Below are 15,871 nucleotides of genomic sequence, written 5' to 3' on the forward strand. Positions count from 1 at the left end.
CCTGGTAAAACACTGTTTGAACAGTTATCAAGGTTCTGGCGTATAAATCAAATAATAATTCCTGCTTTCTACACTGCCTCTGCTTCGTCCCATTATAAAATGTTTGGAAGTGCTGAATGCTTTGGTCCTTTTAAAATAGCAGATTTTTTTTAATTTTTTTCAAGCAATTCTGTACCCCCAAACTGCTTTTACCTTTAGATAGCTGCTTGTAATCCAAGATCTGTCCTGGGGTCTGTTCAGCAGATGTTGCAGTTATTGTCCTAGAAAACTTTTAAACTTGCAGCTCTGTGTCAAATTGGCGTTGCCTAGAGTGTGTGTGCCCAAAACTTGCACCGCCTCTCTGACCCTCCTCCCCACCACCTCACCATTAGGATTGCCCTGGGCAGGATTTTTCCTATTCATTACTTGTGTGAACACTGCACATGTGCTTGATCGTTAAGGCACCTGTGCAGTGTTGAGACAGGCGTTGAAAAGAAGAAATGCTGCCCCGGGGCGTTCCTAATGATGAAGAGGGTGGGGAGGAGAGGCGGAGAGGCGGTGCAAGGCTTGGGCACACACACTCTAGGCCATGCCAATTTGACACAGGGCTGCAAGTTTAAAAGTTGATTTTTAGGACCATAACTGCATCACCTGCCGAACGGACCCCAGGACAGATCTTGGATTAAAAGCAGCTATCTGAAGGTACAAGTGGTTTGGGGGGGACAGATTGTGGGCACAGAGTCTCTTTAAGGAGGCAAATGCAGGTAGCATTTTGGGAGGAGAGGTGTCAGAGGACATAGTTCTCATCTGATTTGTGTTGATTAACACTTTTAAACTTGAAAATATTAAATCTTCTACATTTTATATGTTAGGGTCCACTATATACCACCATGTTTTTAAGTCCAACTTCTCTGCTGATTAATTTAGTTATATATTTGAGCTCAATGTTTGAGTGCTCTGAATCACCTGTTCCTCTATACACCACCTTAAAATTAAATGAATCAGGGGGAGCTTACTGCATACTGTTTTACTATTTCAGTATATAAGTTGTAGGCACTAAGCTCATAAACTCTCCATTGGTGCCAAGCAGAATTTTATCCCTGTTCCAGGTACATTCACTGTAAATCACAAAATTTCGATGTCCCCATCCAGTATTTGTGTTCTGGTCCACCTCAATGAGGGTTTCCTTACCCTGATGCACATTCAGGGGGTGGGGGGAACATAATAGAGAAGTTCTCCTTACTCATCCCTGTGCCCCTGCAGCGCAACGTCAGCAGCTTTCTTTCACCGCTCGGGCTCCTGGCGGTTTCTGTTTCGCCACGTCCCCATAGGAACTAGCCGCTCAGCCAGTCAGTGACTGCAGTAGTGTCCTGCCTCAGTCACTGATTGGCTGAGTGGGCATTTCTGATTCAGGACACTGACATCACAGGCCTGGGAGCCTGAAGGGGGACCGTGAGTGGTGACGCTGCAGGGGCATGGGAATGAGTAAATAGGACGTCTTTATTATGTTCTCCCATACTCCGCTGGATTTTTCACTGGAGTACACCTTTAGGCTGGGTTCACACTACGTATATTTGAGGCTGTATTTTTGAGGCTGTATAGCAACCAAAACCAGGAGTGGATTGAAAACACAGAAAGGCTCTGTTCACATAATGTTGTAATTGAGTGGATGGCCGTCATTTAATGGCAAATATTTGCTGTTATTTTAAAACAACGGCTGTTATATTGAAATAATGGCAGTTATTTACCGTTATATGACGGCCATCCACTCAATTACAACATTATGTGAACAGAGCCTTTCTGTGTTTTCAATCCACTCCTGGTTTTGGTTGCTATGAGGACCTGACTTGCGGACCAAATACTGCCTGAAATGTACGTAGTGTGAACCCAGCCTTAAGGATGAAAATTAAATCTGCCGGTAAAAAGTTTCAGAGAGTTAAAGTAATATTGAGGTGAGTCACATGTAGCATCTGTGAAGTCAAGGGTTTCCTGCTTTCAGCATTGGACTACTGAGTAGCTAAGAATTGTTTTCAGACCTGGAACCATTTAACTTCCTTTTTCTTAGCAATGCTTCAGAGTCAGCCGTAGAATGTGTAGGTGAAAAAGTGTTACATAGAGTTTTCTGAGAAACCATTCCCTTGCATATATCTGCATAAGATGTATTATTTATATCAATATTTGAAAATTATAGACACTGACTTTAAGCAGAAGTGCTGTCACATGTATCTCCCTCTCTCCTGAAGTTTACAGGGAGTGAATCATAATAATTGCCAAACATTGTACTGTACCAATAAATGTCTTCCCTTTTAGAAATCACATGTTCTCATTTCAAAGATCACTGCTCCTCATAGTCACGACACTTGGTCTTCATTTCCCAACTAAAATACAATATTTAAAAAACTGTTCTGCCCGGAATCAAGCCCCCCTGCTCCTCTCCTACCAGCTTGCTTTACAACTTTGCCGTCTCCCACCAACACCTTTACAAAAATTTTTACATTAGTGTTTAGCAGAGAGATCAGGCGATAAGACCCTGTCTCCACAGGATCCTTCCCTTTCTTAGGTATTAATACGATAATCGTCTCTCTAATATATTTTGGCAAAATCCCCTTCACACAGGATTTATTTATGGTCTCCAGCAGCGTGGGTAAGACAGCATCCAAATAATTCCTATATACTTGAAAAGGAAATCCATAGAAGCCCAGGGAAGTATTACCAAGAATGATCTCAGAACTTCACCAAGCTCCGACAAAGTGATCTTCTCATTTAATGCAGGTTTACTAACTTCTGACAGTGTAGGGAATTTAAAGCAACTCTGTACCCACAATCTGTCCCCCCCCAAACCCCTTATACCTTTAGATAGCTGCTTTTAATCCATGATCTGTCCTGGGGTCCGTTCGGTAGGCAATAATAATAATGCTTTTATTTGTATAGCGCCGCAGATTCCGCAGCACTTTACATAGTTTCACCAATTATTCACCTATCTGTATGTTTTGGGTGTGGGAGGAAACCGGAGTACTCGGAGGAAACCCACGCAAACACGGAGAGAACATACAAACTCTTTGCAGATGTTGCCACTGAGCCACCGTATGCAGTTATTGCCCTGAAAAACAACTTTTAAATTTGCAACCCTGTGGCCTAGAGTGTCTGTGCATCAGGCTGGCACAACCTCTCTGACCCTCCTTCCCACCCTCTTCATCATTAGGAATGCTCCAGGCAGGTATTCTATTCCTCACTTGTCTGAACACTGCACAGGTGCCTTAACGATCCAGCCCATGTGCCGTGCTCACACAGGTGAGGAATAGGAGACAATCTGCCTGGAGCTTTCCTAATGATGAAGAGGGCGGGGAGGAGGGACAGAGAGGTTGTTCCAGCCTAATGCATACACCCAGGCGGCTGGGCAGAGATTTTATACAGTAGAAGATCAGTACGAGAAGTAGCTTCATGAGAGGTGCTAAAACATAAAGGCAAGCGTCTACCAATCCAACCTCCTTGCAGAGATTATGGAGGAGCCACCCCCCAAACTCCCAGCACTACTACTGCTGTCCTTAACTGCGTCCATGTCACAATTTATATAATCAAAAATGTAGCGTGAAAATCATATCCTGCCCACATGTTGGTAGTTGTACCTGCTTCCTCCTTGGTCATATGTGTTTCTAATAAACCCACAATAGCAGGTAAATGTCTATTTATTATTGCTAAGATAACACTTTGTTTAACCCCTATCCGACATGCCCCATACATTCCATGACAGAATTCTAGTCATCTATATAAGTCAGGGAGAGTCACTGTCCTCTGGGAGACCATCAAATCTTGTACGTAACCAATAGGAAAGCAGGGGAGATTACCCATATATAACTAACCTCCTCGTACAAAATCTCTTGTTCTATCATTAGTTTGGTAACAAAAATCTATAGTTTTGCATGTTACCCAAAGCATAGATACTTTATGATACTCTCTTACAAGGAGCTAACGTCTGTTAGCATAGTATCTGAACTCTTTTATAGATATTCTTATAAATACATTTGCATTGTACTGTACCAGTTCTCACATAATAAACCAAGACATGTACAGATTAGTATTACAACCACCAATACATTCGCATTGTGGACAGTGGTAGGGCTTGGGGCATCAGCAGATTTTTCCAGAGCGAGGGGATAAAGTGATACGTGTGGCCATTCCGTCATGCTGCTTAACCTATCCCCCCCCCCCCATGCAACTTTTGACAATATTTGCTTAATTTGTTGTTATCCATGTATTTTTGTGGTGAACATCTTTACATTTACGTGAAATTTAAAAATGTCTGTCACTTTAAAAAAAAAAACTTTTGAAACATCAAAAGATATTACTAGTCAGTGTCAGCTTTTATACCCCCCCCACACCCCCAATTGATATATAGAGATAAGCACTTCACTTCTTGGGAGACACTCTTCATAGACTTGCAGTGCCACAGGATAGAAGAGCCAATGAGCCAGGGAGTAAAAGTGCTTATCGCTTCTCCCAGCAATGACTGGTGGTCTGAACACCCAAACCTCAACTAATCAAAACTTTTTTTTTTTTTTTTTTAAAAGCGACATTGTCCATTTTTAATATGAGGCTCATAATAATTCCCTTGTGAGCACTTCTGCTTTCTTTAGAGATTTCCTGCTACTTAATTTCTAGCAAACTCCCATGAAAATCCACCTTCTGCGTGGATTGAATAATTATGACCTCTGATACTTACTAGTTAGCTTGTCCATTTATTCTTGGTTGTTCCCAGGGTTGTATCGCCACTGTTCACACTTTGATGACCTTGAATGGCTAGACAATCAATGTTGTACCACAGAAAACCCTCTGAAACAGTGATAAAGCTAATAGGTACAAGAACCTTATTACTAAAGAAGCAATGTCATAGATAATTGTAGTTATAAAAGCATTTTTATGTTTTTATATCTTTTTCCCAGACAGCAACTGAATTTAAAGTGTGTATCTATGTTTCCTTTATTTTTCTGCTGTTTAACATTATGTTGATAATTTATATTAAAGGCTGAAGAAATACACCCTGGCTACTCCAAATACAACTATGTATTTCTGGCAAAGGTAAGAAGAACATTTGGAGGGTTTTGCCCTTCGGCCTCATGCGCATTGTCATTGTACAGATCTGTGTTGTAGTCTGCTGGGCCTAAGGCCCCTATTACACGGGGCGATCAACAGGAGTGAGCGACCTGCCGTGGAGAGCTGTGGGAGGGGAGCCCATAGGACATAGCGGTTGTCTGCTGCACCACTCCTATTACCTGGAGCAACGGTAGCAGATCATTGCTATCCTAGTAGTTAGCCAGTCCCCATCTTAACACATATTTCACATTACAGAGGGAATTTTAACTTTATCGTCCTTTTTTTTTTTTTTTTTACCGTTTTGGCATTATTATATATATATATGTTATATATATATATATATATTTATTTATTTTTTTTTCCATCCCAGTGCTACAAGGATCTAGGACAGAAACCTCTTGCCCAGAAATACTGTGATGAAGCATCAGCCATTCCATCAGTTACTAAAGAGGTGAGGACTGTCGGTAATATAGTACTAAGAGTATTATTATTTTATTGAGTGACTGCTTTATTAGATTCATTTTTCTGTTTATTCTCTGGGATATCATTTTTAGCGTTTTGATCCTTTGGATGAACTGACTATAAAAAGCGAACAGAAATAAAGTTTTTAGCTCTATATACACAGGGTTGCTTGGTGTGATGGATGCCTACAATGTAGCACAGCATGGTAATTTATTTCTACACTAATAGCAGCTTCAGGGAGTCCTGGAAAATATGGATACAGCCTATGTCCTTAGGGCTGCCTCCATCTTCTTCAGCCACCGGTAATCCAGTGCAGAGCATTCAGGTTCAGATGAACCCGAGCTTGTTCGAGGCTGGCTTGTCTCTAGCAATAAGGCATGACTTCAAATGTGTGCCATGCATAGAATATAAGTGATAGATGTTCGGTATCTTTGATTAAAATTATTCTAAGTTCTAGTCCTAGGAGCAGCACATATCTGATAGACACAACAGGATAAAAAAAAGACTATAGCTATGGTATTCCTGTGTAACTTGAATATTTTGTTCATTTTATCACTCCACGCTTACCAATCACAGATGATATGTAGAGGATATTACCTTGATCATCTAATCCCCCCTTGCACTTATTTAGGTCACTTGTTAATTTTATAACTCACATTTTAACTGGCACTTGGTTACACCAGGTGCCATACCCTGTCCTGGCCAGGAATATTACAGGATAACCCTTTAAATCCCCCAGTGTTTGTCTTTCTGGTATTTGTGTCTTATTGCTACAGTGTCATTTGGATTTTGAAGTAAATCATTGACAAATAGTGAAATATCATATTTCCTCCTGAGAGCAGTGTAATTCAAGTCAGGAGTTCAGATCCTGTACCAACTAATGTGCACACATATCTAGCCCCAGGGGATTCCTTTTACTGACATTGTACCAATAAACGTAGAACAAGTAATTGGACAGTAGTCAGGACAAAAGGTTTTTCTTTCAAGTAATGTGATTCCACAGTGGGTGACCTCCCTTTATGTCACAGAGATTCAGTTCTGCAAGTAACCTACTGTAATTTAAAGGGATTTTCTAAGACTTTGGTCTATCCTCAGGACAGTCTATCATTGTCTGATCGGGCCGCAGATCTGGCCTTACACAACGAACAAGGCCAGAAGTAGAAGGTTCCATTCATTACATAGTGCCAGCACCAGGTTACAGCAGACCAGCTCGCTATCAGTGTTAAAGTCCCAGAAAACTTTTTAAACAGTTTGGCATTGACCTCTCTGTACTGTGCAAATAACTAATCTCACATTTTCATTGATAGATTCATCAATGTCTTTTATAACAACCCAGCAGCTGATAATGATGATATGTCTAAAGTTATTTGTACTGACAGGTACTCTTTAAAGTGTTCCTGTCAGAGACGTGAGAGATCAAATTACTTAGTATATTATTACTTTCTTTTAACTCGGATTTTATTCATCCTCTAGGATATTGATGCCCAGAAAGATTTGGAAGCCTTGACTGTGTCCCTGAGGCAGTGAGAATGACTGAATAACTATTTATCACTTTGGATCAAACAAACCTCTGATATATCATGAAAATTATAATTTTTTTTATTATACTGTCCAGAATCAGTGATTAATTTTAGATCATGACTTACAGACTACCTTGACCTGTTTCACAAAAACTATTCTCATATTTTTATGACTGTGATTTAAAAGCTATGAACCCCTGCACATCTTTTTTTTTTTTCCAGTAGTAGTCTAAATAAACTTCTATCCTTTTTTGTATACAGCTACTCTGAAAGCATATGTGTCTCCTTAGTTAGTCTTACACTGCAGTTGCAGTCAGATGTATCTCCCTTGCTTTTTACTAACTTAGGGTATGTGCACACTACAGAATATCCGCAGAGACTTCAAGCGGATTCTGCTGCGGGGCCTGCTCTTGAAGTTCCACCCGTTCCATAGACTCAATGATATATGTCAATTCTTTGGGGGGGACGGCAGAATTCGCCGGCGAATATCATTGAGTCTATGGGACAAGCGTAACTTCAAACGAAGGCTGTGCCGGAATCCGCGTGAAGTCTCCACGCTTATTCCGTAGTGGGACCATACTTTTACCTTGGGTAGGTTAATCAAGTCATAGATGGATTGCAGTATGATTACAGGATCAGACTGCACAGGCTTGTAGTCTGTTACCGTGGAAACACATATGTCTGCATAGGAACACAACATAAAAAGTTTTCAAAGTTGCTTCAATTTTTAAGTCATAAAATAAAGTTTGTCATGGTGGACATAGCCTCTAACATGTTTCCATAAAGAGGACACTATAGTAACTTTTATAGAGATTTTAGAACTGAATAAAATAAAGAAAACTACAAGTATATCTTCTTACCTCCAAGACTATACTTTTAAATCTGTACATACTGATATATTTTATGAAGGAAGGGTAAAAGGATCAGGATGTTCTGTATAAGCAATACTTAGGACTTGTATTGAAAAAAAGCACAATAAAAGTATTTTGAGTTAAACGAGTGTTTATTCTTCATAAGCATTGCCCCTGTGGGAAATGAATTACCAAAAATATATATATACACACACACTACCCACTAAAAATTGTGGAAAGTGTAAAAAGGTGACTCTACAGTAAAATTATCATGAAAGTATGACATTTAAGTAAAAGCATGCAATGGTGAAATGTCAATGTCTCAATAATGTCAGAGCTGTAATTGATGCTCAACAGCACATGACAATGACAACTCATGCTGTTCACAAGTCAACCTATTTTCTGCTGAGGCATGGCATCCTACTCTTCTTGATGGGCGGCCCTCAGGTCATTTAGGTTCTGGGGTACATAGTTACGAGCCGCTACATGGTGACTTAACTGATTCCATAGGTTTTTCTATGGAATTCAAGTCTGGAGAAAGTGCAGGGGAGTCCATGTGAGGTCCCCCAGTGTCAAGCAGCCATTCCCTTATGATGCTTTGACCTTGATGAGCTGAGGCACTGCCGTCCATTAGGATAACATAAGGCCTGTGTAGCTCATGCAGATGCACAATGACTGGATTAATAATGGTATATAGTAGTAGTATGGGCTTGTCACTATCATTCACAAAGTCTAGGGCAGTTCTATATTGACTAATTCTGGTTATTACTAGAGATGATTGAACATCAGGAAATCTTAGGTTTGATTGAACTCGAACCTTCATCATTTGATTCCTGATGCCTTCCCGTTCCATGGGGAAGGTGGAGCAAGCCCGAGTACCGCCTAGAAAACGGAGCTGTATCTGTTTTCCAGGCGGTACTCTGGCTTGCTCCACCTTCCCCACGGAACGGGAAGGCATCGGGAATCAAATCACGAAGGTTCGAGTTCGATCAGATTTCCCGATGTTCGATCGTCTCTAGTTATTACATGTACAGTACTCTAAAGAGCACTTTATATAACATGTCTTTCTATTCCTATGACACCTATGGCTTTGTAGAGACAGATAATCATATTCTCACAGAAGAGACATCCCTCTTGGCAGCTTGTACCCCTTTCTTTCCCACCAAGCCCCATTCTCCTTGTTCATCTTTATATCTTTTGATGGATGATGGAACAGGATGGTGCTCAGAAGACCTGATCATTTCAATGTACAGGGCCCAGAGTAAATTATATAATCAGACATGTAATATACATAATTGATAACAAGCCCCTATCTATAAAAAAATAACAGGTTTATGTAATCTTGTCAATAATTTCTATTTAATCTAGATTACTTTGTAATGACATAGATGCTGAAAGTGTTAATCCTGGCGTGTTTCCTCCACACATGTGCCGTGCACAATGTACTGTTCTCATAATAGGTTGTGTAAGAGTTGCAGCTACAACTTCAAACGCAATTTGTTTATTAACTTATTATCTGCAATCAGCTAACTGTATGAGGTTTAGTCACGCACCAAGGAGGACACGGATTGGCAACAAGTCCCATGCTGATAATTCACACAGGATGTTGTGAGAGGAAACTGGATCCTACTGATACTTACATCGCTTAGCTCACCAATTTCCCCTTTGCTTCTACCCCTTGGAAAACCCACTTGAGTCCTGCCCTAGATGTAAGCGTGTGGAAATAGCAAGTGAACAGAGAATGTCATGTCTTAAGATTATGGTTATAATTAGCTTATTGTGGGGAAAAGATAATACATATGCAAAATGAATAGGTGTAGTAAGATCTCTACCTGGTAATACAGATGGGGATGTGTAGGTGTGTTGCGAGTGCACTACTTGGTTAGCACCTCCTAAATGTGTATGTGGAAATAGAAAGCTCTCTAGCAAAACTCCTTACAGTGAGTTGTATAAATGATGATAAGAAGTAAGTACTTTGAGAAGTAATGCATTGTTTATGACGCAATGATTGAACTCACTAGAACTAACTAGAAGTTTCTATTCTTAGGCCTCATTCACATTCCATGAATACAGTCCATGCAGGAAAGATGTGCTACCAATGATGCTGGGAGGGCCACAACTGTTTAAATCTTTACTGTACTGACACAGCCGTGCAGCTATGTCAGTACAGTACCACAAAGATTTCAACTGTTTTAAACAGCCTAACATTTGTTTTTGCCACTTTAACTTTGGAAATCTGCAATTGCTATGGCACAGAAGGATGCTATAGAAGTCTATAACTGCCTGTTACAGTGCTGGCAGGAGTGTCCTGTGCCTGTATATACAGAGTACTAAAATAGTTGAATGGTTTGGAGAACAGGTTGTCAAACCAACAGACTACTACTGAAATCACATATAGGTGCAGAGTCAGCATTTCATGGCCCCTACACATTAGGAGCTGGTGCATCTTAGGCTGCATTCCCACGTTCCGTGATCCTAACGGATCACGGACGTGGAATGCATGTACCGGAGTCCCCCCGCGCCCGGACAGCATCTGTAATTAGATGCTGGGAGCGGGGGAAACTGTATTCATAAGCGCCACTCTGTAATGAATCAGCCGCGCGGTGCTGTTACTACAGCGCGGCGCTTATGAATACAGTCTCCCCCGCTCCCAGCATCTAATTACAGATGGCTGAAGGGACTTGGAGTGTTCCTAGAAGAACTTTCTCAGTGCATATGTTAGTGAGTTTGCCAGTAAAGCTTCTAACTGTTTAAGTGACTGTGCACTTGTGTCTCTGCCAGGGCCTACAAAGGAATGGTGGTGGATCTCAGGGAGATCAACCAAAACACTGCAGAGACACGTGTTTGCCAATTTATCTAGGAACATTGCCCCTTAGGAAGACAAGTATGCAAAAATACTGCAGAGACACCATCACATTTCTTTATGTCAGTGAGCTAGCCACACTTTCTACAGGGAAGGAACAACCAAGCCAAGGGGTGTCTCCAGTCAAGGAAACCACCTTCCAACAAGCAACAGGCAAGCATAACATGACCTCATCAGTGTGGAGCAGGATTCTGGCTAGTGGGAGCAAAGCCTAGTAAGTGCATTCTTGCTTGTTCCTTCCTGGGAGAAGGTCTAACTTGCTCACTGACATTGAGAAACATTTGATGGTATCTCCACAGTATTTTTGCATATCTGCCAGTACCTAGGCCTGGCCTTCGTCTGCCCCCATCAAACAAGCTCAGGTCAGGTGATCACACACCCAGGGGTCTGCTACAGCAGTGCTTCTCAATTCCAGTCCTCAGGCCTCACCAAAAGGTCATGTTTTGAGGATTTCCTTAGTATTTCACAGGTGATATAATTATCCTCAGTGCGTCAGGTCTTATCACAGCTGCTCTTTGCATGGGATATCCTCAAAACATGAACTGTTGGTGAGGCCTGAGGACTGGAATTGAGAAGCACTGTGCTGCAGCACAAGCAGAAAATAGCATGTATCCCAGCCATAGACCAAATGTCTGAAATAATAAACTTCAGCTCTCTGTGCATTTGTACAGAGGAAACTAGGGAGATTTATCAAACATGGTGTAAAGTGAAATTGGCTCAGTTGCCCCTAGCAACCAATCAGATTCAACCTTTTATTCCTCACAGACTCTTTGGAAAATGAAATCTGATGGTGGAATCTGATTGGTTGCTAGGGGCAACTGAGTCAGTTTCACTTTACACCATGTTTGATAAATCTTCCCCTACATATTAGAGTCTACCTCAGCAATACTTTAGCTGCCCATACAAACTACTGTAAATCCTTTACTTTTCCCATCTTTCTGAAGCTATTATGTAATCTCACATAATATCCTAACAACATGGCAATTCTGGCAATTTTTACATGAAACCCATTGTATTTCTGACTTTGAAGGGGTATTAGAAAAAGTATCATCTTAAAGTGCACCTATCTCCCACATGACATCATACCTTTGTCAGCTTTAAAACTGAACCTGGATTAATATCCTTGCTAAGATTAGAGTCATTTTACAAGAACAGTGTTAGGTTATGTAGTTGCTCGCTAGGTTTAGGCAATTAGGCAATCTACAGCACCGTACATACCAGTCTCACCACTACCTGACAGTATTTGGCAGAGAACATATTAAAATTACTGGTTGCAACTTGTTGTATCATGACAGCTTAGATCCTCAGATCATCTAAGGTAGCCTTAGACCAAAAGACGCCCTGGCAGAATGGAAAACACTTGAGTTATAATGGTTTAAAACTTCAAAACATATACGACACGGTATGCGTTCTTCCAATTGTTTTTGAAGGTTTGCCGTGAACGGAATGGGATTATATTGATGAGTCAATGTAAATCTTAAAGAAGTACTGTATTCTCATCCTCGCCCCTAAAGACCTATTCCTATGAAGGTCCTACCATTAGTTTCTTGCCTATAAGACTTCTATTCTCCTAATAGGTGAAGGTCCAGATGTGGGACCAAGACTGGTGTTGAGCAAAGAGGCCAAACTGTGTAGCATTTCTTTCCCTACAGTTGCAGAGGTTAGATGCAGCCCTAGGGAATCCTGGAAAACATGGATACAGCCATATACATAGATACAAGCCATATACATAGATACAAGACCTATAAGGCATTTATGTGGATGAGTTATAACTCCTAAGTAGCGATAAGGGAATTTACAAAAAGTTCAAGTTTGCAAAACCCCAAATGCTCAGCATCTGACTTCCGTTGACTGGAGAAGATAGATTCAGCCCAGGGCTGTCTGGAAAACATGGATACAGCCTATGACCTATGACTGTATTCATGTTTTCCAGATAGCCCTGGTGCTAAAGCTATATTCTCTAGCCACCAGGAGTCAAATGCCAAACCTGAACTTACTGTAAAATCGCTCATCTCTACTCATAAGAATAAAATATCCCATTATCCGTCCCCCATGTCACCTGACATATTATTACATTCCAATTTTATAAGAAAGGAACCAATGAATGAAACCACAACATCTGCAGCCCCTATAGGTACAGCTCTACAGATTGGATACTTGTTCTTCAGATGAGTAAGTGCACAAATGGTAGAAAAATTTTCATACTTCAATTACATTTATCCTTATGGCAAAAAGTTGGAAATAAAACATAACTAACAGGAAATTGGCAGATAAAAGGGAAAAAATGACAATTCTATCTCTTTAAAAATAATACAATAAAACCTAAAAAAAAACATTTGACTCCTCTCATGAGTATTCCTAGGGTCTATTTACACAGAAAGATTATCTGACAGATTATCTGCCAAAGATTTGGAGCCAAAGCCAGGAACAGACTATAAACAGAGATCAGGTCTTTTGAAACCCATTCCTGGCTTTGGCTTCAAATCTTTGGCAGATAATCTTTCTGTGTAAAGAGAGCGATGATAGGTGAGAAGAAGAAAGTACTCTCATTGGCGTACAGATCCATGAGGACGGAGGAGACAGCCCGGGTACCGCCTGGAATTCTGGGATTCAGCCTATTACCTAGGCTGAATCAAATGCAGAAGACTCCACAAAGTTCAAGTTCTATAGAACCTAAGATTTTTCAATGTTCAATCATCTCTAACTGTGAGAACATCAGCGTTGGGAGGAAAAAGTAGGCATAGACTATCTTCTCAGCATCATCATGTGCTCCTTGGATAACCCCTTTAACTGTAAAATGTATGATTCTATTTTTGACAGGTGAAGGCCCTTAATTTATTCTGCTATTTATGAGTGTTGTCAGACAACAAATACAGACCATATGCCTGCAGCTACTCTACTCAAGTCCCTATGACATGGCTGTAAGGATCACATATTAACATTTCCTGTCCTCCTTTCTCTGGTAATGCACCTAAAGATGGTTGGTAGATCCATCTCACTTATTGATCTAATATGTATGCCTATACCTCGCTTGGTTTTATTCGGCAAGTGTGTATTCATAACCCTGAAGTATAGTCCTGGTCTGTACAAGGGAGACTTCTCGGGGACATTTCATGAACACAAAGGTTATAAAGGAAAGCATTATTATGACGCTTAGAATAAAGCTAATACTAATGCATTCACCAAGAACATTAACCTGTCAAGAGGACGTGCAGATATCTAAGCAAAGATTAGAGTAAGGGTCTCAATAAGCCTCCAGGGAAAGTGCAATTACAGTCATGAAACAACTTATAGTCAGATTTGCCAATCGGATATGAAGCACATTGTATTGTGATTCTAGACACACAGGAGGTCTGAACGCTCGTGTTATGGGTGAATGTCATATTCTCTTGTCTAGGGGGTGTAAATTTCCAAAGGTCAGAAAAGATACTATACAAGAAACTATTATGTTACAACAAGATAACTCTATGGATGATTAAACTGTAGGAACATTTTATATAGCAATGACCTTCACAGTACAAACTCCATATATACATTTAATAAGGTCAGACCTTTAATAGTGCAATACTGGGAAAAGGGATAAGATACTGGGTGGAAAGAGCGGCAGCAGATACAATAGGGCTATAAAATAGTAAAAGAGCATGACAGAGATACCAGCAGCACGATAGAAAAGTAAATAGGAGAAAGTTGCTGAGAGTGATCCAATGGAGTACATATACTGTATCAGTACACTTACAACATATGCTGCTTAGACATGCTTGCAGTTTCCTTACATGTGTAGTAATCTTCCTATACATGTACAGTGCTGTCTTGGATTCCAGCATAATTCGTTCCGGGGCTGTGCTTGTAATCCAAATCACTCTTCGCTCTTGAACCAAAGCAAATTTTCCCTTAACAAATCATTGAAATGCAGACAAATGGTTCTACACCCCAAAAATAGTGATTTTTTTTTTACTCTGAATAACATGTAAAACAAATTAAACATAAACATTTAGAAACAGCTGAATATGTCATGTTGTAAGTTACTGTACAGTAAAGCAATCAGGATACAGGATGGAGTTGCAGATCCCCATAATGCAGTAGCATAGTACAACAGGCCAGAATAGAGAAGCAGGGCTGCTGTCAGAGGTCTGTAGGGTCACATGACAGCAATTGGGAAGGTGTGTGTTCAGCATGGACCTATCAGGAAGTATCAGGAGTATCACAGAGCTGTGCAGGAGGACAGTGACAGAAACTTCTCTATACAGCAGTGTGAATGGCTGAGTGTAAGTGCAGGTACATTATAGCAGCAGTGTGTATAGCTGAGTGTAAGTGCAGATACATTATAGCAGCAGTGTGTATAGCTGAGTGTAAGTGCAGACACATTATAGCAGCAGTGTGTATAGTTGAGTGTAAGTGCAGGCACATTATAGCAGGAATGGAGAGGATGGGAAACACGGCTGACAGAGACTGCAAGGAGCATGAAGGAATGAGCAGGGCAGATGTGGGCACATAAATGTAGTATTCTCTGTCCAGGGAGAGGGGTTACAGCTATGAAGAGATTACAATCTCCACAGTGCTGTCCCCAGATGCAAGCCCCGACTTAAAGTGGACCTGCTATGATTTGGAAGGTGAGGGAGACTTCCTGGGTGAGACTACAGTGCTGTAGACCCCGCTATGCGGACCATGCCCCTCCCCAACTTTCCCTCCCACCCAGTACAGGGAGCTCTTAAACCAAAGCAATGCTCTTGAACCTAGTAACAATTTTGCAAAAAGCTCTCAATCCAAGTTACTCTTAAACAAAGGTACCACTGTAGTAGAAACTTAGATTGCCAGTGGCAAATACCACTGTATAATAATTTTCTTATTATCTAAGATAGACATATGTTTATCCCAGGTAGATTTACATTCAGTTAAGGTCCTACTATAGGGGTCGTTTAAAGAGCCTATTACATGGCTAGATTATCAGTTAGCAAGGGCTGCATGGTCATCGTTAGCGATGTCTGTGCAGCCCTTGCCCTAAACTGTTCATACATTACCTGTCCACGCTCCTGGTCTTCTCTTGCTCTCTGCCTGTTTCCCGACACCGTGCAGCTTCTCTAAGCTCAGAGAAGCTGCAGTGCTGG

At 40.8% G+C, this 15,871-nt stretch overlaps 1 protein-coding gene across 1 annotated transcript in view; it reads left to right on the top strand.

The window, feature by feature from the left end:
• LOC138774111 (regulator of microtubule dynamics protein 2-like) overlaps window positions 1–8,048 on the top strand; it is a 65,494-nt gene extending 57,446 nt beyond the window's left edge. The window contains exons 9-11 of the mRNA XM_069954695.1: window positions 5,002–5,055; window positions 5,441–5,521; window positions 7,006–8,048. Of these exons, the coding sequence (XP_069810796.1) occupies window positions 5,002–5,055; window positions 5,441–5,521; window positions 7,006–7,059 (189 nt within the window). The 3' untranslated portion in view covers window positions 7,060–8,048. The remainder of the gene's footprint in view (window positions 1–5,001; window positions 5,056–5,440; window positions 5,522–7,005) is intronic.
• The last annotated feature ends 7,823 nt before the right edge of the window (window positions 8,049–15,871 follow it).

Source organism: Dendropsophus ebraccatus, chromosome 15, assembly GCF_027789765.1.
Source record: "Dendropsophus ebraccatus isolate aDenEbr1 chromosome 15, aDenEbr1.pat, whole genome shotgun sequence".
In the NCBI taxonomy this organism is placed as follows: domain Eukaryota; kingdom Metazoa; phylum Chordata; class Amphibia; order Anura; family Hylidae; genus Dendropsophus; species Dendropsophus ebraccatus.